At 50.1% G+C, this 25636-nt stretch overlaps 1 protein-coding gene across 1 annotated transcript; it reads left to right on the top strand.

Annotated features, from left to right (window-relative positions):
• Positions 1 to 295: 295 nt before the first annotated feature.
• On the top strand, positions 296 to 25482 carry SSUH2 (ssu-2 homolog). The gene is made up of 12 exons (XM_039254948.1): positions 296 to 323; positions 11107 to 11205; positions 11592 to 11673; positions 13231 to 13360; positions 14631 to 14691; positions 15769 to 15893; positions 17122 to 17184; positions 18883 to 18968; positions 20099 to 20191; positions 20720 to 20825; positions 22864 to 22971; positions 24823 to 25482. The coding sequence occupies exons 1-12, from the start codon at positions 296 to 298 to the stop codon at positions 24967 to 24969; spliced, it is 1128 nt and encodes a 375-aa protein (XP_039110879.1). The 3' UTR covers positions 24970 to 25482.
• Positions 25483 to 25636: the final 154 nt, after the last annotated feature.

Below are 25636 nucleotides of genomic sequence, written 5' to 3'. Positions count from 1 at the left end.
CAGATGAGGGTTTGAATCCCAGCTCAGAAAAATGGGCACCAGTGACTAGAGGCACCCCGTGAGAGCCTGGCAAGTAGAAGTTCTTGTGAGTAGGAGCTCCAAGAACCCCTGCAGATTGGGTCCAGAGCAGCAGCTCTGAGGGCCACTCTGCTCCCCTGAGATGTTTCCCTCTGTTGTATTCAAATAGGGTAACAATGGGCCTGGCATTCTGGGAGGGGCTGTGGGTGGTCCCTCAGATCCCAGCGGCCTGAGCCCACTGGGAGGGCAGACACCTCCTTGGCTGGACGTCTGCACCATGGACAGGGATCTGAGTGAAGACGACAGTAAGTACAGCTAGGGCGACCTAGGGTGCCCACTTCTGTGGCCACTGCTGACCAGAACCTTCCCTCTGGCCTCCGTGCTGTCTTCATTTCTAGGTCTGTGTTGCTGAGAGGATCCCTTCTTTCCTTCCTTCCCTCCTTCCTTCCTTAAAGCTCATTTGCAGCCTCCTGGCTGTTCTTCAATTAGGTGCCTCTGGGCAGTGGGGGAGGATGGTAACAACCAGAACTTTTCTCCCTGATCACGGTAACACTGTCCAAGTCTTGCTTTCTTCAGTCTTCCTTTCTCTGGCTCACAGGCGCCCCCTCCCCCCGCCCCGCCCCCGGCCACATGTGAGCCAGAATACCTCATGTGGGCTCTGTTCTGAGATAAAGTTAATTTTAAAGAAATGTCATGGAAGGGCTTTACTTATGATCTTCCTCTTGCAAAGAGCTGCTTGTTCATTACCACTTGAGAAACAGACCTCATAACCCCAAGGCTATCGTTCCTGGGACAGAAATACAATACAATCTAAGGACTATTTAAAGAGATAAAGAAGGAAATGGCAGTTTAGGAAGAAATGTGCTATGTTTTTAAAAATGTGTTATGTTTTGATCCTGATTGGGAAGAAGCAATGTGGCAGACTATCAGAATGGGGATTGGGAGGCTAGGGTTCAGGCCCTGCCTCTGCTTGTGAATTGGCTGTGTGACCTCAGGCAAGTCATTTAACCTCTCTGAGCCTCAGTTTCCCCATCTATAAAAGGAGATGAGTCAGGAGTTCTTAATTTAAGGAACATGAAGGTGAGGGCAAAATGTTGTAGGAATATACTTTTCTGGGGGGCAGAAAAGCATTGTCAGCGTTCATTTGAGTCCCAGAGAGGCCTGTGACACTAGTAAGTACATTTTCACAGTCTCCAAACTTGGTGACTTTGAAGGTCCCACACTATTGTCTTTCATGTAGGCATCTCAAAGCTTTAAGTTTCAGAGCTGAGGTGGGATATGAAATAAACCCATGTGAATCTTAGAATTTAAATTTTTGTTTGAATCCCTTTTTGTATTGAAGTGGGAGACTGTATAGAGATATTTTAGCATGTATTTGAGAAGGATCTGATCTCTGATGTATTGAAAATTATGTATTCATAGTCTTATAAGCTTCTACTTATATTAAAATGAAATTTTTCCTCTTCAAAACACTGCTCATTAGCAGTCTTGCAATTTATAATCAAAGATTCTCTTAGTGGCAATGGGCTAGATCAGATCTGGAGTCAGATCCAAGCTCTGCCTCCTGACTGCTGGCTGATTTTGCTCAAGTCACTTAACCTCTCTGAGCTACACTTCCCACAATTAACATAGAGATCATGTCATCTTGAAGAATTAGTAAAAGATTAATTAGATGACAAGTGCCTACAACATCACTCAGAATAGAGTCGGCATGGAATAAATGTTGACTCTAGAAAATTATCGGATTAATGTCTTCCGGAGTTTTAGAATTAAACGTCCTATTCATGAAAAATATCACCTGTACTGTTTCTGTTTTGGCATCATGACTTTTGGTAAGCCAGGTGAGAGTAGGGTAAACTCTATAGTTCCCTTAAAATTCTAAAAACTCTGATTCTGTCATAGGGTCACCCTCCATGCTGGTTTCCAATATAATTGAAACTTTGGGTCTACTGCAGGGTATGGGACTATCTAGAAAAAGTTTTTATTTTTTTAATGTTTATTTTTGAGAGAGAGAGAGAGAGAGCAAGTGCACAATAGTGGTAGAGGCAGAGAGAGAGGAGACAGAGAATCTGAAGCAGGCTCCAGGCTCTGAGCTGTCAGCAAAGAGCCCAACATGGGGCTCGAACCCACAAACTGTGAGATTATCATGTGAACTGAAGTTGGACTGAGCCACCCAGGCGCCCCCAGAAAAGTTTTTAGAAGCAACACTAATGAAATCTGGAACTTGGTCAATATTTGCCCGGATTTCAGAAAGGGAGACTGCTAGGCGACTGCCATTTATCCCAAATGAATTACTCTCCCCAGTCACGAAAATGTTGTCCCTTCAGGTTTTGAGTCTGTAATGTGGGCAGCTTCAGAGAAAAAATATCTTCTTCTTTTTTTTTTAATAGTTTATTGTCAAGTTGGTTTCCATATAACACCCAGTGCTCATCCCCACAAGTGCCCTCCTCCATGCCCATCACCCCCCCTTCCCCCCACATCCATCAGTCCTCAGTTTGTTCTCAGCATTCAGGAGTCTCTCATGGTTTACCTCCCTCCTTCTCCCCCACTATTTCCCCCCTTCTTCTCTTCTAACAGTGACACACTTTGGGACCAAAGTGGACATGGATAGAGACATTCTGGGATGTGGCACCCATGTGGCAGTCACCATGAAGACCTCTTAGCACTGCCACCGTGGCTGCTGGGACGCCTCTGACAGCAATCTCGGCTGGAGGCAGCATCTCCTGTTATTGGTTGGGACACATCTAGTGATGGGCTGGTCCGCCTTCCATAGCTGAGGTCATGAGGAACTCTTTCCTACATTGCATTGATATCTCTTTCCCTGGAACTCTTTGGTGGACTCTTAGGTCTTGATTCTATCCCCCACCCCTAAGCCTACTCAGAACATGTCTGTTCCCTGTTTAAAATAAGAAGCCTTCAGAGTCTACTTTTCTAGCATGACCAGGTCCTGTTTTTCCAGTGGTCCCAGATGTAATGTCATTTCAATTGCTCTTCTCTTATAGGGAGATGTCCCAGCCTAAAGATGAAGAAGAAAAATCCCCTCCCTTATTCTAAAAATCATATCCCTTGTAATAGAACTTATTTTATTACAGACAGAGCCCCCTCCCAGAAATGGTATGCAAGAACCTCTTCAAATAAGATAGGGTCCCCCATAATTTGAGGAGGGGGCTACTGCCATTCTGGACAATAGGACCTAGGTGGCACCTCCTTTCTCTTGGGCCCTGATAGCTGGGCAGTGCTCAGAGCAGTGATCTGAGGCCATCAGTAACCCACTTCCCTTAGTACCCCAGCCAGCTCTGTTCCCCAAAGGCTTGTTCCTTAGCGTTCCCCCCACCCCAGCTCTGAGTTGGAGACTAGAGACTGGGTTAAGCTATCAGAATAAGATGGTGGGAAAGATGCTGGACTCCCGGCCGGGGCCCAGCTTCCAAGAGCCTTGGTGGCTGACTGTGGTGCCTTAGCATATTTCACACACCCCTTAGGATGGAGGCCTGGCCACCAGGCATGCAGTCCTCCCTGCCAACTTGGCTCTGGCCTCCTGGGGCCCATCTAGTCTTCCCTGCAGGCTGTGACATTTCCGGAAGGAGCTTGTGGGCCCCACAATTCCTAATGGAAAGATAGAGTGTCCCCGTTGGGGAACAAGGAATAAAATGCTTTAGTGAAATCATATTACAGCTCAGAAAGCATCATCCCAAGGACTCTCCCAAATCATCGGCAGAGACCTCTCTTGTCCATCTTCCCAAGTGCTCCTGTCAGTGACCGTACTCTCTGAGCCCTCTTGTAGGGAAAGAAGACCAGAGCCCTAAATAGTAATGTGGCTTCCCCCCCAGACCACGCAGTAGGCTAGCTATTTGGTGCTGTGCTCATGGCTGGGGAATAAGGATGATTCATTGGTCTGCCTTCCAAGTTTTCAAAGCCCAGTGGGGGAAGCAGACCCCAGGTGGATGTTTTACAAATAACTCTTGGAAAGCCATTTGGCAGAAGCCAAATGAGTGGAGCAGAGTACTGAGGGGCACGGAGAGGGGGACCCACATCCAGGCAGGCTTTGCAGGAGGTCAGGTCTAGGCCGAACCCAGCTGAAGGGGGTGAGGGTGTGTGTGTCATGGGCAGGAACAGCCAGAACAAGGGGCCTGGGAGGAATGGCATGGTGCGTGTGCCAGGGTGAATGCAAACATCAGTGTCCCCAGGGGACAAGGCCGTGCTTGCAAATCCCACCCCCCACACCCTATCTTGGCATGATGACACTTCGACAAAGCGAGTGTTCCACATCCCATCTAATTGAAAATCCGCTGTGGCATTTGCCGGGTTCTCCCCTGGCGTCCCAGAGAGGCCTGCAGAATGCCAAGGAAAACTTCTCCCTGTTTCTCTTGAAGCTGGTCTCGCTCCCATGGTGGGCTTCGTGTTTGCTCTCCCAGATGTGTTCTCAATGGCTCCCACCTCAAAGCTCCCCACACCCCCTCTCCTCTCTCGAGCCTCAAGCAGGCTCTTCTCTCCGTTCCCCCATTCTGCTCTGTTCTTTATCCCCACCCCCTCCCCTTCCCACAGCTGACTGTTTCCTCTTCTCTCATTCTCCTCTGGGCTGCATGGGAAGGCTTTTGCCCTCAGGGGAGAGGAGACTAGAGTCTTTTCTTCCTGTCCCACAGGTGCTATAGGGCCAGTTATTACAGAGCCTTCTCCGCTACAGGAGATCAGATGTTAGCTGTGGGCAGTAGTGAGCCACTGCGGTGTTTAAGAGATGGGATGTCCTGGTCAGGCTTTCTGGTCTTGCTACAAAGACTTTTATTTTTGTTTTACTTTTTTTTTTAATTTTTAAGCTTTTTACTATTTTTTAAAGTTTATTTATTCATTTGAGAGGCAGAGTGAGCAGAGGAGGGTCAGAGAGAGAGAGAGTGAGAGCTCCAAGCAGGCTCCACATGGTCAGCACAGAGCCTGATGAGGGGCCCAAACCCACAATCTGTGAGATGGTGACCTGAGCTGAAAACAAGAGTTGGATGCTTAACTGACTGAGCCCCCCAGGTGCCCCAGTACGAAGACTTTTAAATAACGTAGCCAATTATTTGTTCTTCTTGGCAAAGGAGGACTTTTTTCTTTCCTTTCTCTTGTGATTACCTGACTCTCCTGTTTTTATTATTTTCGACTGTGATAAAATACACATCACATGAAAGTTGCCATTCTAACCATCTTTAATGGTGCTGCCCAGCGACATTAAATACATTCCTGTTCTTGTGGGAATATGATCGCCGCCATGCATCTCCGGTAGTCCCTTCATCTCTGACCCCATGAAACAACAGCCCCCCGCACGCCTGTCCTCTTTGCTCCTGGCCAACACCATCCCTTTTATGTCTGTGTGGATTAGACCCCCTAAGTCTCTCCTGCCCCATCTTAAGGGTATAGATCACAGTGCATTTTTGTGCATCGACTGTATACAGGAAGGGGGCTTCCCTGTCTTAAAGGGGCTCTCACCCCTGTTGGAAGAGGCAAGAGATGAAATAAACAAAAGCAAGGTGGCACTAGGGAGCCGTGTGAGCAGAGAAGTGGCATGATTTTAGTGCTTTTAAGACGATTAGTACTGGAATCCGAGGCAGGAGGTGTGGACTCCTTTTATCCTCTGAAATAAAGGGAATGGCATTTTAAAAAGTGGAAGTTAAAGAGGTTATCCAGTGCTTCTCTGCTCCACCAGAAAAATTCCTTTCTACACAAAAGAAAAGGAGCTGGGGCTGGTGAGCACCACCTTAGGGATGCTTTGCAAAGCTTTCTCAGCGACTGCTTGATGCCATTGGTGTGGAGCAGTACCATGTTTAGCCAAGTGGAAAGGCCATTGGCTTAGAATTAGGATCTGAGGGTTTTTAAAATTTTTTTAACAATTATTTATTTTTCAGAGACAGAGCATGAGCAGGGGAGGGGCAGAGAGAGAGAGGGAGACACAGAATCAGAAGCAGGCTCCAGGCTCTGAGCTGTCAGCACAGAGCCCCATACAGGGCTCAAACCAACGAACTGAGAGATTATGACCTGAGCAGAAGTCAGACGCTTAACTGATGAGCCACTCAGGTGCTCTAGGATGTGAGTTTTAACTACTCTTTCTTTCTGGCTCTGCTATGAATGTTTGAGCTCGTTGTCCCAAATCCCATCTCTGAGTCTCATCTTGTTCTTCTTCGAAGCAGAGAAAACAGGGGCTGTCACGAAGTGCAAAAGAGATCATGCCGGCACCATCCCTTTGTGAGCCTCAGGACACAATGCCTGTATAGGGTGGGGTGGCCCTGTGGAACTCAGCCCCAACCCCATGGAAACAGTGATGTGGCTGGCTGGGGGCTCCCTTCGAAGCGCCCCACGCTGGGCGTCACACAATGACCCATGACGTCCACATTCCTGTTGTGCCCGCTGAGATATGCACAGGAAATGATGCATCTGCCTGTAGTTCAGCCCGGAGTCCTTTATTTTTGGACATAACATAATGGCACGACTAATTTAGTTCTGACGAATTACTACTGCCCTGAGAGGTCAGGGTGGCTCCTCGTTGATGGATGGAGCTCTGAGTTTCCCACCTCTCATTCTTCCCCTCTTCCTGCCTCTTTGTTTGGTTTCCAGCTGGACATAGCAGCCATATGGCATTTCTCTGTCTTCTAGCACTGGAGACTATGGATGCCTCAGCAGACTCCAGACTTCCGAGTTGGGTGGGGGGCCTTCCCCGGGGAGAGGGCTATGAAGGTCTTGCCTTTCTTTCTGTGCTTGACATTTTCACCTCTTGTCCCCTGGCTTAAAGGAGCACAAAGAAAGAGGAAGACTCGCCCTCCTCAGGTCTAAGGCATTGACTGAACATTATTAAATGCCAGGCTTGAGGCCATGAGCTGTGTGCACCCTGTCTCATTAGATGGGCACTGATATCATCTCCCTGTTTCACAGCTGGGGGATGGGGTTACTTCTGCAAGGATGTGTGGCTGGTACAGAGTCATGTAGTGCTTGACTCAGATGTATCATAGTCTGAGTCATTTTTTTTTTTTATGTTTTTATTTTTATTTTTTTAAGTAGTCTCTCCCCTCCTTAAAAGGCTAATTTGGAGAGTGAGAGCCAGTTGGTTCTCATTTGCTATGACACATGTCAGCATTAGGGTTGTCCACATTTTAGCATCCGTTGGAGAAAGTTTCTGGAATGATGGGGCACCAGGTTGCTGATATAACGGAGATTTGACTTGTCTTGGGTCAACAGAGCATAGAAACTGTAACAGAGACTGTGGTCCACGGAAAGCAGCCTGAGTAGTAGGGACCTCCTGGCATCACGGGCCCTTGTGACAGAGTAGACATCTTCAGTGGTTCCTAACCACCTTGCCTCAGGAATTCTGACTCCAGACACTCTTGGCTACAGTCCAACTCTGACCTTCATCCTTAATTCTGATAGATGGGCTCATGGATTCAAATTCCAGCCTTCCTCTTTGTGACCCCCTCAAACATATCTACAAAGTAGATGGGGTGGGAAAAGTACAGCTCAAGGGCCAAGTCTGACCCACTGCCTGTTTTTGTGAAGTTTTATCGGAACAAAGTCATGCTTATTCAGTTGTGCATTATCTACTGCTGCTTTCATCTGAGTGGAGTAATTGAAACAGGCCGTATGGGCCACAAAATCTACAGTATTTACTCCCTGGCCATTTGCAGAAAATATTTGCAGATCCCTGGTGGTGAAAATAGCTTAAAATGATAATAAACTTAGTAGGAGCAAACAATATTGAGAACCAAGTTATGAATAATAGTTCCCAGTGAATTATCATGTTGAGGATTTCAGGACACGTAGGCAGGCACCTCTGTGCAGCTCTGGGATGGTGTCTCCTTGCGTCACACCCACATCTGTCCCAGGTCTCTCACCTGTTTCTGTGCAGAATCATATGCTTACAAAGTTAAGTTTTCCTGCTCCAAAAGGCACCTCTGTATCTAGAAACACTCTCTTATCTCAGCTTCCTTTGTAAATTTCCTGCAAGGAGAAAACTTAGTGATTTCTTATTGTCAGAGGACCGAGACCTAATTTGAAGGGAGTGGTAGAATGAGAAGGTTCATTTGTCTTTATGATATCCCTCCTCCCTCCATTGTTCTCAGCCCTCTTCCTGATAGCCTCCGCTGCTCCAGTTTACAAGATCTGTTTCTTCTTCTGGTCTCTGTTTTTATTAAACTTGAAAGGACAGGACATATTATTTCTTTATTTTTGTAAAGGGAAAGAGCTATTAGGCTTTCAAAGCTGAAAATAAAAAGGCAGGATCTAGGGGGTAAAACAGACTAGCCATTGACCTGAGTGTGTTCAGTGACTTCATGCAGAGCTAATTCCGACTATTTATCAGGTTGCCCTTTTAAAGTAAACTTCCCATAATAAAATTGGCCACTGGGAAGACAGAGCTGAGGGGTTCTTGTCCCCCAGCTTGGGAGCTTCAGGTTTGAGGGGTGGCCTGATGTGGTGGAACTGGAGCAAGGTGTGTCTATCCTGCTCTGATTTCATGGCTGTGTACCCTCTGAATACGCTCTGAGACTCAGACTCCTCATGTCAAGTGGAGTTAGAAGTCCCACCTTCTATATATCCAGGTGGGTGAGTGGGGTGTAGCAACAGGTGTGAGGAGGTACTTTATGAGTTGTCTAGCATTTCTGGGGGCCAGTGCTTATATTATGCTTTTCTCCTTGCAGTCTCAGGGCTGTGTATCTCTGTCATAGCCTGCAGATCAAGTTGAGGTGTTTTTTAAAATTTAAATTTACATTGGGGCACCTTGGTGGCTCAATTGGTTAAGTGTCAGACTCTTGATCTCAGCTCAGGTCATGATCTCACGGTTTGTGAAACTGAGCCCCACGTGGGGCTCTGTGCTGACAGCATGGAGCCTGCATGGGATTCTCTCTATCTGCCTCTCCCCTCAAATAAGTAACTAAAAGTTAACAAAATAAATTTAAATTTAAAATTTGAGAATTGAAATGTAATTAACACACAGTGTTATATTAGATTCAGGTGTATAAGTTGAGGTTTTAACAGCAGATATATAGTGAGTGACCCTTCCACAGGGGTTGCCTCAGGGGAAGTACGTGGGAAGGACATGGACTTTGGAGAGTGACAAGTCTTGCTCTCAATCCAGTGCATCACTCACTGGCCATGTGATCTTAGACAAGCCACAGCCTTTCTAAGCCCATTTCCTCCCTGGGAGAATGGGGTAATATTATGTGTCAGTTTGGATCACCCAAGAAGCAGATACCAAGATGGCATTAGATGTGTCTGAGGTCCCTTGGAAACATATGTGAAGGGAAGAGAGGAGGGGGTGGCAGCAAGGGTGGGCAGGGACCCCCTGCAGGCTACACTGCAGGTTGGACCCCTGTGAGAGGAGACAGGGAGGGAAGGGAGGAGCCCCGACCATGGTGTGGTCCTGAGAAAGTCTTGCTAGGTTTGTGGGGGGTCCCAGAGCAAAGATTTCCTGATGTGGGAAACAAAGGCAGATGGAAATGGCGGATAAAATTGAATTTCCTTATAATCTGCAGCCCATTGATGAGTACTTAAGGCAGGCAGGGTATGGCGTTTCTCCAGGAACTCCCTGCTGTCTTGGTGGTGATGCTTTAGAGGGGAAAACAGCCGTGGCTTGGTGGTAACTAGGCCCCCGGTATCCTCTTGAGTTTTCTTTGGCATGTGAAAATCCCTTTGAAAATTTCCCTTTGACTCTACCTCCCCCAACTCCCAAGTGTGTGATCGGTCTCTCCTCACAGTCCTCGGGGTAACTCTTCCTGCCCATGAGTCCTGCCCCCGGGCTTTAATAAAATCATCTTTTTGCATTGAAGACATCCCAAGAATTCTTTCTTGGCGGTCGGCTCGGGACCCCACCATGACTCTACCCCATTAGAGGAAGCTGCACCAAAAACGACTCCACATCTTAAACAACAACCATTTTATTGTAGTTCATGATTTTGTGGGTCAGGAATTTGGGCAGACTCAGCTGACTAATTCATCTGCTCCTTGTATCATTGATTAGGGTCTGTCTTCGTCAGTTTGGGCTGCTGTGACAAAACACCATGGACTTCCTGGCTTAAACAATATTTATTTCTCTAGTTCTGCAAGCTGGTAATTCCAAGATCAAGGCACCCATAGACCCGCTATCTGCTGAGAGTCCACTTCTGGCTTGTAGACAGCTACCTTCTCACTGTGTGCTCACAGGGCAGAGGAAGAAAGATCCTTGGACTCTGGACTCCTTCTTTTGCTAGCAGGGCACTGACCCCACCACATGACCCCATCGAAACCTAATCACTTCCCCCAAAGGCCCTACCTTGTCATACCATTCGGGGTTTCAACATATGAATATGGGGGTGGGACACAGACATGCAGTCCATGACAGGGTCGCTCAACGGTATTCAGCAGGCAGCTGGTCTGGCCTGGCGGGTCCATGATGGCTTTGCTCAGATGCCTGGTGGCTCAGTAGGATGGTGGAGTGGCTAGCAGACTGGGCTCTGCTGGGCCTCTCTGCATGTAGTCTTATAGCCTGCCTATAGTCCATGTGGTCTCCCCAATAGGATAGCTGATATATACATGGAAGTTCAGGGCTCACGAGGGAGTGCCCCAAGAGAGAGTGCTTCAAGAGGAAGTGCTCCAAAAGAGTGTACTCCAAGTGGGAGTGCTCCAAGAGACAAGAAGTAGAAGCTGTGGTTTCTTCATTGCTTCCCCTGTGTTCCCTTGCATGAAGCAGCCTCAAGCCTGCCCAGGTTCAGGGGAAGAGACACAGACACACCACTTGAAGACCGAAGCATCAAAGTGTGACCATCTCTAATTCAGTACCTGTCTCCTAGGGTCATGGAATACGATCATGTTTCTATAGCACCTGTCATGGGGATTGGCACAGAGTAGACACCCAGCAAACAGGAGCTGCCATTCTGAGTGTTTTTCTCATCATTATTATCGCTGCTACCACCACACCCCCATCCCATCCCTGCCTGCTCTGCAGATATGTTCTGTGTCCCATGGTGCCAGAGTGACATTGGCTTAGTTAAGCTGTGAGCCTTTTTATAACACGCCCACCCGGGCATATCAGCTTCCTGGCAAAGTCAGCGCTGACTCCCCGCCTCCCAAAGGCTCAGGACCGCCCTCCTTCCACAGGTGTGGTGGACCTCAGCTTTGAGGCCGAGAGTCCAGTGGCGCCCCCAGCTGAACTCCTGGAGCGACTGCCCAGCTATGACTGGCTTTTTCAAGGAGGTGGTAAGTCTGTGGGGTCTTGGTTCCTACAGCCTCTTTCTGGGGCTTATGCTGGTTGGGGAGACCTACCTGGAAGAGGCCAGTGCTGGGATAACCCCCTTTCCCTGGGGGCCCCTGGGAAGCCTCTTGTCACCATTGGGAGGGAAAAGGAGCACATGGAGACATCAACCCTATGTCCATGAACATTCCATGACCATATTCATGTGTATTTAAGACTGGAATCAGTGGTGAGAACCACTTTTTCTTGCATTAGATGCATTAGGATGTGAGGTTCTTTCCTCTTGTCTCATCCAGCCTTACATTCAGCCAGTCTATTCTTCCTTCACCCTGCAAATACCTGTGCCTTTGAGCCAGGATGTTGAGCCCCTGACTCTTCCCCTCTCCCCCAGGACAGCAGATATTCTTCCCACCTTCGGAGGCTCCAGGGAGAGCTCTGGAGCAAAGGTGCTGGTCCTCGTTCCTGGAGCACAGGTGAGCTGCGGTGCTATCACACAGGATCACAAGTGGTGACCCTCACATCACCATGCCCCTCCCCCACCATGCCAAGAGCCCTCCTCGGGGATTTTAGGGTCTACAGATCTCAGCCCTGACAGTGCATCAGGAGCCCAGACCTACTGGATCAGATCCTCCAGGGATGGAGGCCAGGAATGTGTACTTTACCAAGCTCTTTCGGCTGTTTGGCTACCAAACTGGGATTGAGAAGCATAGTGTTGACCAGGGGTTGTGAACTACAGCTCCCTGGGCCAAATCCAGCCACTGCTTGTTTTTGTAAATCAAGTCTTATTGGAACAGAGCCATGTCATTTATTCACTTACTGTCTGTGGCTGCTTTTGTACTATGACAGCAGAGGTGAGTGATGGAGGCAGAGATTGTATGGCCCATGAAGCTAAACTATTTACTCTCTAGTCCTTTGCAGAAGGAGTTTGCTGACCCCCTGGACCCAGGACCCTGGACAGAGCTCTGGCTTTCCAGCCAGCCAGCTTTGTGCAGGGAGAAGGTGGAACCCTCCCCCCACCCCCCGCCGCCACTTTCTGGGTCTGGCCTCTTGGCTGGGTGGCTGTATCCTGCCTTCAAGGAGTCTCCTGGGTGCTCCTGGCCCCACTGCTGCCTGGAGTGCCTCCCCTTCTCCTCCCTGGCTGCCCACCTTCCATGCCCGGGGCAGACCCTGCTTTTTCTGTGGAGTGCTCTCAGCCACTCTGGGCCCCATGCCTCCTGCATACATGCAGGCCCGTCAGTGCACCAGGCCAGAGGTGCTGGAGACATCGTGGTGCATGAGAGGGGCTTGCTGTGTGCAGTCCGGCTGCTGTGGAGGAGTAAATGAAGATGTGAGGGAGGAAGAAGGAGGGGCTTCTGCTTCCTGGAGGTCTTGGCAGAGAGGGCTTTACCAGGAGGGGACATGGCAGCTGGGCCTCAGGAAAGAGCTTTCCAGGAGAGAGAGACATCCAGAGAGAAGGCCGAGGAAGGGGCCATTTGTGGTCGGCCTTCCATCCAGGGCCACGCTGGCCCAGCAGGCTCACGGTGGGTCCCTGTGGGCTCTGTGGCCTGGTCGTTCTTGGCAGGGGTTTTCTTGTGAACACTGCTCATAGCTCCTCTGGCTGAGGGCAAGGTCCCCAAGGGCAGGAGCGTGGTCTAGCCTAACTTTGCTTCCTCCCAGCTGTGTGACATCTTCTTCAGACCTCAGTTTTCCTCATCTGTAAAATGGCCTGATTCATCTATAAGTGTGTGTGTGTGTGTGTGTGTGTGTGTGTACATGCATGTATGTTCTAAGATTGTCTCAGCTCTTCTCCTGAGCCCCAAACCTCAGCCACAGCAGAAGTGCTGTCCTCTGGACATCTGTTCACACAGTCCCTCTGCCAGAGTTGCCTTCCCCAGATGGACCCCTGAGTGCCTCTCCATCACTGGGCCCATGGCTTGTTCCCTACCTTCTCCTGACCTCCGTTTCCAACCGCATCAAGCGGGGTCTGGCTGGCCCTGATGAGCCTGCAGGCCCTTTCCAGAGATGCTGCTTCTGTGGTCTGTCCCCAGCAGAGTCCCCTTGGTGACAGAGGAAGTGGCTCGTGAAGCCCTCCTTAGCTTCGTGAGCTCCAAATGCTGCTACGGCAGCACAGTTGCCGGTGACCTCATCATCCAGGGACTGAAGCAGCAGACGCTGTGCAGGGTAAGGGGGCCTGGGGCTTGCAGGTGCCTGGGGACGGCTCAGGCTTTAGGGCCTGGGGGGGGGGTGACTTGTGTGAGTTCCAATGGGAGAAGGGAGTCTTGGGGGCCGGGGGTTGGTGCATGTGAACAGCGGTGACACAGAAGTGCCTTTTGCCAGTTCTCTGGTCTGTAGTTGTGAGTGATGACACAAGGCGTCATATGACCAGTCCTCACTGCAAAGCTCAGCTGTGCGAGGCATCGTGGGAGGCACATGACACATTTGTCTTATGAGTCCCACGGCCATCCTGCACGGTAGATCTTCCTGTCACCAGTTAAAGGGGAGGAATTGAAATAAACTTTCAATTTACTTGAAAAGTAAAGTTACTTGCCCCAAATGTACAGCTAAAGTGACGGAGCTAGGACACTAAATCAGGTTCGTTGTCCATGTCCTTAAACACGTGAGTAACCTGCTTCTGGGAGAGGTGGGCCGAGAAAGGCCCATCTCCTCCCCTTGATCCACGAAGTCACATCTGTACCACAGAATCATTTATTCACGACCCCTCGGCCCGAAGCTCCAGGGAAATTTTATGTCTGGTACCGAGACCACAAGGGGCACTTATGTCCCTTTATGTCCCCTTCTGCATCGACAGGGCCAAGGAACAGCTTTTAAGTTCACATTTTGTAGCGCCACTGGACCAGCTGTCCTCTGGTGAGTGCACAATCATGCAGAAAACGTGGGAGTAGTTAGAGTAGGGGCCTGGGGCAAGAGGCCCCTGTGTAGCTATGTGATCTTGGTCAAGGCAATTGACCTCTCTGAGCCTCTGTTTCCTCCAATGTCAAAGGAGGAGACAGATGATGTCCAAGATCCCTTCTTGTTTTGTGGTTTTTGTGGATGAGATCGAGAAGGAGGATCTTGACACCAGGCAGGAAAGTTCCTTCAAAGTGGACATTTGGGGGAGCAGATTCCTTGGGCCTCCATCTGTAAAAGGTCACTTGACACCCCACAGCTTGCCATATATAGCATTTCTGGGTGTAAAGAAATGGGGAGCTGAAATCAGCTTGTGAGCCCACCAGGGGAGAATTCCTGGGCCTGACTGACCTCGCTGCAGGTGTCCGGGGGCATCCGGAACAGAAATCATCATTCACAGCGTGTTCTAAGCAGCCTGTGGTGCCAGGTGTGGGACCTTTCCATTTCCCTGGGAGCCTCTGCAGGTGGAAAGCTTCCCCTTTTTTCATAAGGCTGTCTTCCTAAAGGGCATGAGTGTGAACATGCTGATTTTTTTCCTCTATAGTATCGACTAGAGACTTTTAGCGAATCCAGGATAAGCGAATGGACATTTCAACCCTTTACTAGTAAGTGACATCAGTTTAATTGGGAGCAAATATGGCAGGGGTTGGTGGAGAGTATCAGTACACGTCTTAGCCACTGACCCTGAATGAGATGCTCTTCTGCTTGGAGCCTTGGTTTCCCCACCTCCTGTAAAATGAGGGGCTGGGCTTTCATCTCAGACTTTCCAGTGCTTATCTTAGGAAATCTTTCCTGTCCAGGAGGTGGTTTGCAGAAGGGCCTGAAAAAGTCTAGGGTATACCTTTGGCCACCGACTGGTACCACCACACGGGGCTAGATTACAAAGGCAGCCTGTGTGCTTGGGCTTCCGCTTGCCTTCCAGGCCATCTCCAGTGCCTCCCTGAGTCCTTAGGACCCCACTCATCCCGTGTGCTGCTGAACCCCACTAGCTGTTGAAGGTTCCCTCTGGGAAGCCCTGAGCACTTCCTTCTCTGTGGACCACTGGGCTCATCCTTCAAGACTCAGCTCCTGTGTCACCCTCTTTTATGAAGCCTTTCAGGATTTCCTCACCTGCTGACCCCTTCTCCAATAGAAGGAGTCAGTCTTCTGAGTTTGCACAGCCTTTATGCAACTCTTGTCTGAAGTATGTCCCGTTATATTGTATCATGATTGTAGCTGCACCCTATCTCCTTGAACAGAGGAGAGGACAAAGGACAAGGAAGTGGGGGATGGTCACCATAGTGATGGTAGTTTGTGTTACTGATCCCTCTTAAGTGCCACCCCTGTGCTAAGCATTGCTATGCCTTTTGTTAAATTTCACTACCATCCTATATGGTAGGTGCCCTATATTTCCCCCATTTTGGAGATGAGAGAATTGCAGGTCAGAGAGGTAAATTAACTTGTCTGGAGTTACACAGCTAGGAAGCAGAAGTCAGGAGTCAGGAGTCAAACCAGGTCTGTTCAACTTCAACACTTGGGTGCTTAACCATGGACCCCGAGGGGCCTCAGGTCGGCCTGTCCCTGAGTGCAGGATCTTGCCTAGTGCCTGGCATCGAGGGAAGGCTCCATACTGTATAGTAAACAAACTAAAGCTCGTTCTTCTAGCTGTTCACTGGCCTTACAACGATCCCTTTCTGTGTCAGACCAGTCAGTGGATGGGCCACAAAGAGGGACCTCTCCCAGGCTCTGGGACATCAAGGTCCAAGTCCCCCCGATGTTTCAGGAAGACACAAGGAAGTTCCAAGTGCCTCACTCGTCTCTGGTCAAGGTAACAAGGCTGTTGGAAACTTTGCCCTTTTCTGTGAGCTGGTTTCAGACATCCCAGTCACCAGTAATTCCTCAAACTCTATCTTTTTAAAAAAGGAAACCCAGAATGCAGACTGGTGTGGTTCAGTCCTTGACTATTAATAAGGCTAATTCTAAGGAAACCCAGTGCATGCAATATAGACCCATACAAAATTCCATGCAAATTAGGGGCACCTGGGCGGCTGGCTCCCTGGGTTGGGCAGCTGACTTTGGCGCGGGTCATCATCTCACAGTCTGCTGCTGTCAGCAGAGCCTGCTTTGGATTCTTTGTCCCTCTCTCTCGGCCCCTCCCCTTCTCTCTCCCTCTCACTCTCTCAAAAATAAACATTTAAAAAGTTTTTAAAATCCATGTAAATTAGAGAACAGTCACAGAGCGAAAGGATGATTCCATGTACTAAACTGTCACCAGCTTTAAACAGTGAGCATTCACATTCCGAGACCATCTGAGTGTTTTTATTTTTGCCCAACCAGTAAACAGCTGAAGTGCTGAATGAAACTGATATAAAATAAAGTTCAAACATCGTTTGGATTTTCAGCAGTCAGTAAAGGGACAGAATTTGACTTCTGTCCTGTCCTATAGAAATGTAATCATGACCTGAAATGAGGCCAACTAAACGTCTTACAAAACCACATGCAAGATACTTCCTATTCTGTTCTCATCTCTTCATCTGCCTTATTTTCACTTGAGAGCTTGATTCAAGCTTGTAACCTGTGAGTTTTCAGTGTCACATGATGACCAAGACTTGGAGAGGTCAAGAGAGGATTCCATTCCTTTCTCAGGAGTGGAAAAGATATTTTGAGTCGATGATTAAATTCCAATAGGCAGCTCTTTGCCTTGCACAGAAATGCTGTACAGTTTTTATGGATTCTATTCCCAAAGACCTCTCAGCTATCCAGCAGGCCAACAATATCAGCCTTTGTGGTGTAGCCTGGGAGCCTGAGTTAGGACACAGAGTTCGGAGGACAGACTGGGCTGGGGCTCTGAGGAAATGGTAACATGACCTCCTTGGCTTGACATTCAAGGCCCCCAGGAATCCTCATCAAGTGAGAATGGCCATCTTCCCACGCTGGGCCTTAGGGGCTGCAACTCCATTTGAGCTGGCGACACCATGGAGTGGGTGTGGGGCTGGTGAAATCAGGAGGTGCTGGCGCTTGGGAAACTGGAGCCCAGGAGAGCTTTTCACTTTCAGGAATGCCACAAATGCCATGGGCGTGGACGTTACAAGTGCAGTGGCTGCCATGGAGCTGGCATGGTGAGTCCTGGGTGGCCTCTGGTGAGTAAGTGATGGTGTGGGAGGAGGCTCCACGCAGCCACGCTTGGCTGGGGGCCTGGGGCTCCCCCACTAACAGTGTGACCTGAGTCAGGTCATCGTCCTTTTCTGGGCCTACATTTGCTCACCTGCAAAATGGGAACATTGGACTGGGTGTTTGCTACTGGCCTTTGTTCCTTGCGATGGTTTATGGCTTATGATTTCTCTTCTCCCTTTCTCTCATCTATCTACAAACATTTGTTGAGACTGAGTACATGCTCAGTGCTGGGCCCTGTAAAAGGGCCCTGTAAGAGGTGGGCCTTCCCTCTGGGGACCCTCTGTCTTTGGGGAGGACTGACAAGTGACCACAGTATGGGATGATGAGTCTGAAAAGGTGAAGTTCGGGGGCTTCGAGGGCAAAATAGATGGAAGCCTTGTGTTAGTGTCCCAGAGCACATAATAAATTACCGTAAACAGGGGGGCTTAAAACAACCAATTTTTATTCTCTCACATTTCTGGAGGCTGGAAATCCAAAGTCAAGGTATCCACGGGGTTGGTTCTTTCTGGAGGCCCTGAGCCATGTTTCCAGCTTCCGGCAGCCGCCCCCAGTCCGGCGTCCCCTGGCTGGTAGGCGCGCCACTCCATTCTCTGCCTCCGTTGTCACGGGGACTTCATGTGTGTCCCGGGGCTCCCTCAGAGTGTGAGGACACCAGGCACGGGGTTTAGGGCCCACCCTCGTCCAGAATGACCTCATCTGAACTAATTATATCTGCAGAGACTATCTCCAAATAAGGGCACATTCTGAGGTTCTGGTGGTTATAAATTTTGGGGGTGGTGGAGGGCGAGACACTGTTCAACGTAGTACGGGTCCGTAAGCTCACTGCCAGGCTCTGAGTGCCACCAGCCTTCAGGGCTGCTCGCCATCTGGGGAGTGTGACTGCGCCCCTCACATGTCTTCAGCAATCCCCATTTGCTCCTGATCCTTTGGACGCATATTGACCACTTGCCATGTTAAGCCATGCCTTCCTCTACCCTTCTCTCTGCCCACCTGCCTTCCACCCTCCAGATGCCCACCTTTCACCTGCTCTGGGCCTTCCTCTGCCTTCTCACAGGCTGCCTGGGGGGCCTGCCTGTGGCCCCCACCCATTTCTGTCTCCTGTGCCCTTGCTCCAGCCATACACCCCCTTATAGCCTTCCTGGAGCCCCTACCTGGGGGCTGCTTCCCTTCCTACCTGCTTCCCTTCCTCCCTTCCCTCTTCCTTCAGGCTTTCACTGGAATGTTGCCAGAGCCCATTTTGAGCCAACTATGGGAACGTAGCCCTGGGGGCCTTCCCGAGACTGAGCTTCCCATTCACAACTCCAGGCTCCTCCTCCATCCCGCACCTCTTCCCAGTCCCTCTGGCTGGCTGTTTGGTCAGGGCAGGGTCTCAGGAGCCCTGGGGATCAGAGAGGGGCAGGAGAGGATGATGTCTCAGGAGAAACACAGACGTGAGGTTGTGGCATCTCTGAAGGCTGCGCTGGTGTGTCCCAAAGATACCCAGTGTTCCTCGCTTCCATCTTACAGCTGATGGGGCTGAGGCCCATGGAGAGGAAGTGGCTTGTTCAAGGTCACCAGGTTGGGATTTGAACCAGGTCTCAGGATGCCCTTTGTCCCTCTTCCCTGGGAGGCCAGCAGGGGCTGAGGCTGAGGTGTGTCTGCAGGTGAGGTGCCCCTCCTGCAGCGGAGCCAAGCGCAAGGCCAAGCAGTCCCGGAGATGTCAGATGTGCTCGGGGTCTGGCCGGCGGAGGTATGAGCGGGTCTCCCCAGCACCGAGGTGTAAAGCTCTCTCTTACCAGCTTTCTTGCTTTTCCTTGTCTGCCCTTCTGGAGGGCAGTCAGCAGCAGTGTCTTGTCACTCCTGTGCCCCAGAGCTCTGTGCATAGTAGGTGCTCAGTAAATATTTGTGGGGTGGGTGAGCTTTCCTCCAGGCCTAATATTTCCAGAAGAGACTAGAAATAATTCAGCAATCTATGGGTATATGTAAAGAATGGAGCTCTGCAGAGAGGGTTTTAGGAGGGGAGACTTCTTCCTGCTCACGTGGTGGAGAAATGAGTACAGAAAGCCACTCACACCAGAGATCCTTAACTCTCTGAGTACTGGGGCCCAGGCCAATTCTTATTTATAACTCATTGCAGGGCCTGAGTGCAGGAGTCAAGGAAGGTTGGTTGATTGACTAAACAATCAACAAAGTTCCATTTCTGTTCACTCAGGTTTCTTTTATTTGCAAGTAAAAGAAGCTTAACTTAAATGAGCTTAACAAAAAAACTCTGCCCTTGTGAAAGAAAACTCCAGGATTCTATTTCTGGGATGGCTTCAGGTAGCTGGATTCAGGTGCTTAAACAATGTCACCAGGACTCTGTCTCCACCCCTCACCCTGAGTTCCTTTGTGGTGACATCATTCTCAGGCAAGCTGTCTCTTATGGTGAAAGAGGAGACAGCCAACAGCTCCAAGCTTAGTAAACTCAGTAGATAAAGATATCCCTCTCCTGATAGTAGATAAGTATGTCCCTTTCCTGACAGTTTCAAAACCACTTCCAAGACAGATCTCATTGCACTCACCTGGGTCATGTGCTCTTATTTGTGTCAGCCCCTGTGGCCGGAGAGATGGAACGACACGATTGGCCAAGCCCAGGTCCCAAGCTGGTCATAGAAGGGGTGGGGCAAGCCCACAATCCATGTGGGCTGGGTGGGGAAAGGCTGGTCTCCAAAGGGAAACTGGGGCACTGCCACCTGAAGCAGGAGATCTAGATGGTGGGCAGTGGAAGCCACTGATGCTCACCTTAGTCCACCTCCATGAGGAAGGATTTGGGGGCAGGCGCTCCAGAAGCCACCAGGACCCCATGACTTAGGTCAATGGTGCCGACCATGTGCCTCGCAGGTGCAGCACGTGCTCAGGGAGGGGAAGCAAGACCTGCACCACCTGCAAGGGGGAGAAGAAACTGTTGCACTTCATCCAGCTGGTCATCATGTGGTATGTGGTGGTGTCTCAATGCTGGGACCCCTGGGGGAGGCCAGGGGGCGTGGCCAGGATTGGTCTCTGCAGAGAAACTCCACTTGGTTGGGCCTTTCACAACACAGGGATCTGTGCTGGGAGAAAAGGGCTTCAGGCCACTTGGGCGGGGGAGAGGTCCCTGGGGAGAGGCAGGTGGGGTGGCTGGATGCTGGCATGCTCTACAACAGACTCCAGTTCGAATTCTGACATCGCCACTTTCTAGTGCAGCAGCCATTCAGCGCCTGGGCCTTCTCTTCTGGGAGTAGAATCCCTGTGTGTTAAGTCCCTCTGTCAGGGGAGGCACCCTGGGGCTGTGCTGAGGGCTTCACACGCGAGGACAGAATGAGGCAATAGCACAGAACTGTCGGTACTTTACTAGTTTCCCATTGTACAGATGAGGATGCTGAGCCCTGAAGAGGCTAAAGACCTTTCCCAAGGTCCCACCGGTAGGCATGCAAGCCCTCCAGCCCAAGTCTGTCCGATTCTAAACCTATTCTGCACTTCCAGGAAAAACAGCCTGTTTGAGTTTGTATCTGAGCACCGGCTCAATTGCCCCAGGGAGCTCCTTGCCAAAGCCAAAGGAGAAAGCCTCTTTAAGGATGAAAACACTACGGTAAGGAGGGATTTGAAGACCATCACACGGGAAGCTGGGTTCGGCCTCCCCTCCTGGTGGGCTGCATTTTACTTGGAAAGATGGCCTGGGTGAGGATAGCGCTGCCAAGCAGGAGACGCCTGTGGGGCCAGTTCTCTCTTGAATTTCACATGCTCAACCCTGCCCTTCCCCCCTCTCCCTCCTCCTCCCTCCACACCCTCACACAAGCCTTGAGACCCTCTGCCCATGCTAGGCAGTATTCTAGGCCCTTGGGATACCGTGAAACAAACTCCTCATCCTCATAAATCTCATAGTCTGGTGAAGGAGATGGTAAGAGTATTTCACCCCAATCTCAGATGGTGGTAAGGGTCACTAAAAACATGCAGGCAGGGAAAAGAGACAGGAAGGGGCGTGGTTTCCGCTGAAGGCCCGGAAGTGACACTGGGCAAAGACCAGAAGGGTGCAGGATGGAAGTGGACCACGTGGACTCTGGAGCCAAGGGGTCCAGCATCCAGAGCGGCAGAGAGACGTCTTGAGGAACAGTAAACGGCAGTAGGACAGGAGGGATGTGAGTCGGGCAGAGCAAGCAGCTAAGACATGAGAGGTGTCAGCAACCAGATCAGGGAGCGTCCTGTAGGGCAGGGAATTGGCAAAATCTGGCCCCAGGCTTGCTTTTATAAATAAAGTTTTATTGAAACACAGGCATGCCTGTCTGTTTAGTTATTGTCTGTGGCTGCTTTGGTGCTGCAAGGGCAGAATTGAGTAATTGAGACAGAGGCCCTATGGCCTACAAAGCCTAAAATATTTACTATGTGGCCCTTTGCAGATGAGATTTGCCAGCCTCTGCTGTAGGCCTTGGCTGGGAACTGAGCCTTTATGGGATACCTGAATAGGGTCCTCATTCTGTTTTCTCTGAGAGGACCAGGTGCTCAGCCCTTTTCTGTTCTTTCACTCTCTCATTCTCTTTCATTCACAGTAGCCTTTTCAGATTGGCTTCTTACACTTTATAGTATGGATTTTTAAAAGTTGAGGCATACTTGACATACATCATATTAATTTCAGCTGTATAACACAGTGATTCAATATTTGCATGTGTGGTGAAGTGATCCCCACAATGTCTAGTTAACATCTCTCATCACAGTTACAGTTAAGATCTAGTCTCTTAGCGGCTTTCAAATATACAACACAGTATTATGAATTCTAGTCACCATGTCACATCCCCAGGACTTATCTTTTTTTTTTATTTTTTTACAAATAGTTTATTGTCAAATTAGTTTCCACATAACACCCAGTGCTCATCCCCACAAGTGCCCTCCTCCATGCCCATCCCCCCTCCCCCCCACATCCATCAGTCCTCAGTTTTTGTCAGCATTCAAGAGTCTCTCATGGTTTGCCTCTCTCCCTTTCCCCCATCATTTACCCCCTTCTTCTCCCCCTTGTTCCTCCGTCAAGTTCCTCCTAATCCTCCTATACGTGCAAATATATGATATTTGCCCAGGACTTATCTTATACCTAAGCTTGTACCTTTTCACCACCTTCTCCCATCTCACTCACCCCCACACCTCCCTCCCCCTGGCAACCACTGATCTCTGTTTGTTTTTTACATTCCATGTATAAATGAGATCAGATGATATTTGTTTTTATGAATGATTTATTTCATTTAGCATAATGCCCGCAATGTCCCTCCATGTTGTCTCAAAGCCAGGATTTCCTTCTTTTTCATGGCAGAATACTATTCCTCAGCCCCATTTCCTAACCCCAACCCGTCTGGCTTGACGTTCCACTCCAGGCCCGAGTCGGCAGCAAAGGTGTGCTGGGTCAGAGTGGGCTGCAGGTGAAGGAGTGCTCTTTGTCCACAGCCCCCCTTTCTTGGTTGGAACCCCCGTGGAGGTCAGGGGCACCCCCGCTGGAGGCTAAACAATTCCCACCCACTCACTTCATGGCCTCGGGGCCCTTCCCTGTGTGGGCTTGTGTTCTGCCCGGTGTGAATCAGAGCGCTAGGGCCCCAGGTGCTGACACCTGCGTCAGGGCAGCGAGGTGGGCTGCGTCTCTCCCGCAGGTGTACCCTATTGTGGACTTCCCGCTGCGGGAGATCTCGCTCGCCTCCCAGAGGGGCATTGCCGAGCACAGCGCTGCCCTGGCCTCCCGGGCCCGAGTCCTGCAGCAGGTGAGTGGGGTAGGGCCAGGGGCAGTAGGGACGCCAGGCGTCCGGGGCCAGGCTGGGACTCCGAGGGGCTGGCCCTCTGGCCACATCAAGGAGGGAACCGGCTGTTCCCTCTGCTGGGGGTGTGGGGGGTTCCAGACAAGGGAGCGAAGGTGCGTCAGTTAGGGGAAGGGTGGGGGACAGAAGCCCTAGATTAGGAAGGGGGTTAGTCCGGGGGACTGACCTGAGACTCGTGTGGCCGGAGGGCAGACAGCAGATCATTGTGGGGACTCCGCGGCTGGCGGGACCACTGGACATCTTGAGAGATTAGGATTCTTATCCTGAGAGCAACCGGAAGTTATTGTAGGGCTTCAAGCAGGAGTGTGTCAGTGACATTTCAGAAAGGGGCGGGGGAAGTTCAGGATTCAGGGCTTAGGCAAGTCTGGAACCAGAGTCCTGTCCCTCAGGGCACTTTGCAAATCTCAGGTGTGTCCTTTCCCTCCTCCCTGGGCAGCGGTGGCCCCCGGGGTTAGATTGCTTTGGTGCTGTGTTGCGATGGCCACTAGGTGGCGGTGTTGCCTCTTGCCGCTTTGAGTGGTTCTTGCAGCCACTTGATGGGGGTCCCCAGAGGAGATGGGGGTTTGGCCCGGGAATGGCCAGAGCCAGAGCTCCCTGAGTCTTACAGACTAGGCTTAGATTCTGATTCTCCTGTGTCCTGACGTGGGCCTGGGCCAGCTACTTCCTCCTCCCTGAAGTCTGGTTTCTCACCAGTGAAAAAGAGATGTTAACACCACTTCAGAGGGTTTGGTAGAGATTCGATAATTTACTTTAAGTGCTTGGAAACTGCTGCTCAAAATGTCCCTTTACTTTCTGGTCCCTCTGCAATGAGTATCTCCCCTTCCCTTTCTGCACATCTCCCCTGTTTGCACGAGAGAGAAGGATGCATTTAATTAGAAAGTAATGAACAACATCTTGGAGCTGGAAAAGACCTCAGAAATCATGGATTTGGAGCACTGCAACCTCAGAGGCCTGCGCGGCCAGGCGGTAACATGAGTGAGGGAGCTGTCTTCTCCAAAGGGGCTGGGCAACTCATATTTGTGTAGGCACAGGGCAGAGATTTCAGACCTTCCAAAATCCAGACTTTAACAGGAAACCTTCAAATGTTTCAAAATTGAGAACAAAAATTTAAAAATTCTAGGAATACCTTATGGGCTGATGGGCTGGCATTGACCTGTGGGCTGTTGTCATACCTGGTCTAGTCCAAACCCATGAGTTTTCCAGTAAATCAAAGAAAGCTCAGAGAGGGAAAGCAATTTACCTAAAATCACACAGCTTCTTAGTGGAAGACCCCACGGTAGAACCCATTACCTAGCTCCAAGCCAAATGTTGTTATTACTCACTGAGCCCTGACACGGGGCTCAAACTCACAAACTCTGAGATCTCAATTTGAACCGATATCAAGAGTTGGCATCTTAACCAACTAAGCCACCCAGGTGGCTCTCCGTAGTTGGTTTAATGCAAAAATGTTTAAAATTACTTTATCTCCCATCTTTCTCTGCCCTTCCTCCCCATCTAAAAATTATTGCTTCTGGAAGACGTCCTGTTTGGCTAGCAGCTTTCCATGCACCCTGGGACGTCTCTGGGAATGACTGCACCCCCACTTTGTGAAACGTAGAATCAGGTAGTGGCTAAAGCTGAGAAGTCAGTGTGTGTGAAGGAGTGTAGTGGGAGATACATCTAGAAAGGTACAGGGGAGCCAAAACTCTAACTCCAGAGCATAAACTTCATCCCACAGGTAGTAGGGAGCTACTGAAGATTCTTGAGCAGGCAGGTGACTTGAACACTGAAGTTTTTCTCGGCTCGTTGTTTCCCCAGCGCCAGACCATCGAGCTGATCCCCCTCACTGAAGTGCATTACTGGTACCGGGGACAGACCTATGTCTACTACATCTATGGCACTGACCACAGGGTGTATGTGGTGGATTACCCCGAGCGGTACTGCTGTGGCTGCACCATCATCTGACAGGCACAGCTGTCTCCACAGCCTGCCACTCTCATGACCAAGGAGCATAGCTGAGGCCCCCGAGTTCACTGGTCGCTGGTACATTGGACCATCTTACAGAAACCCTGGTGGGTCCCGTCAGACAGTTCAGCTTATCATCCATCAAGCCACAAGCCTTTCCCAGAGCTCATCCGGTGGAATCCAGCCCGCGTTTAACCTCCACACGTTTCTTCACAACAAATAATTGAAATGGCGGGGGCCACGCCTCTGGTCTCCAAGCTAACGCCCTGATCTGGCATGCCGTTTGATTTTGCTTTTCCCTTGACCTGCTTCAGTTCCTCCATGCCACGGTCAGTGCCCTTTGCCCAGCTGAGTGTCATCGAGAGGTTTAAAGGTTTCATACACATTGGCTGCCTCTTAATGCATACCAAATAGTGCTCTGAAGCATCAAGAACAAAACCTAGGTGTGCCTGAGTGGCTTAGGTGTGTAAGCATCCACCTGATCTCAGCTCATGTCTCAACGTCGAGGTCATGAGTTCAAGCTCTGCACTGGGTGTGAAGCGTACTTAAAAGAGAAGAAAACAACATTTACTCCCCATTCTATGGGCTGGGAATTCAGATACAGCTACAGCAGAGATGGTTTATCTCTGCTCTGTGATGTCTCGAGCCCCTCCGGGAAGATTTGAAG

The sequence above is a fragment of the Hyaena hyaena genome, unplaced genomic scaffold, assembly GCF_003009895.1.
Source record: "Hyaena hyaena isolate Hyena2069 unplaced genomic scaffold, ASM300989v1 scaffold_501, whole genome shotgun sequence".
In the NCBI taxonomy this organism is placed as follows: Eukaryota; Metazoa; Chordata; class Mammalia; order Carnivora; family Hyaenidae; genus Hyaena; species Hyaena hyaena.
This window is presented reverse-complemented; position numbering and strand designations above follow the sequence as displayed.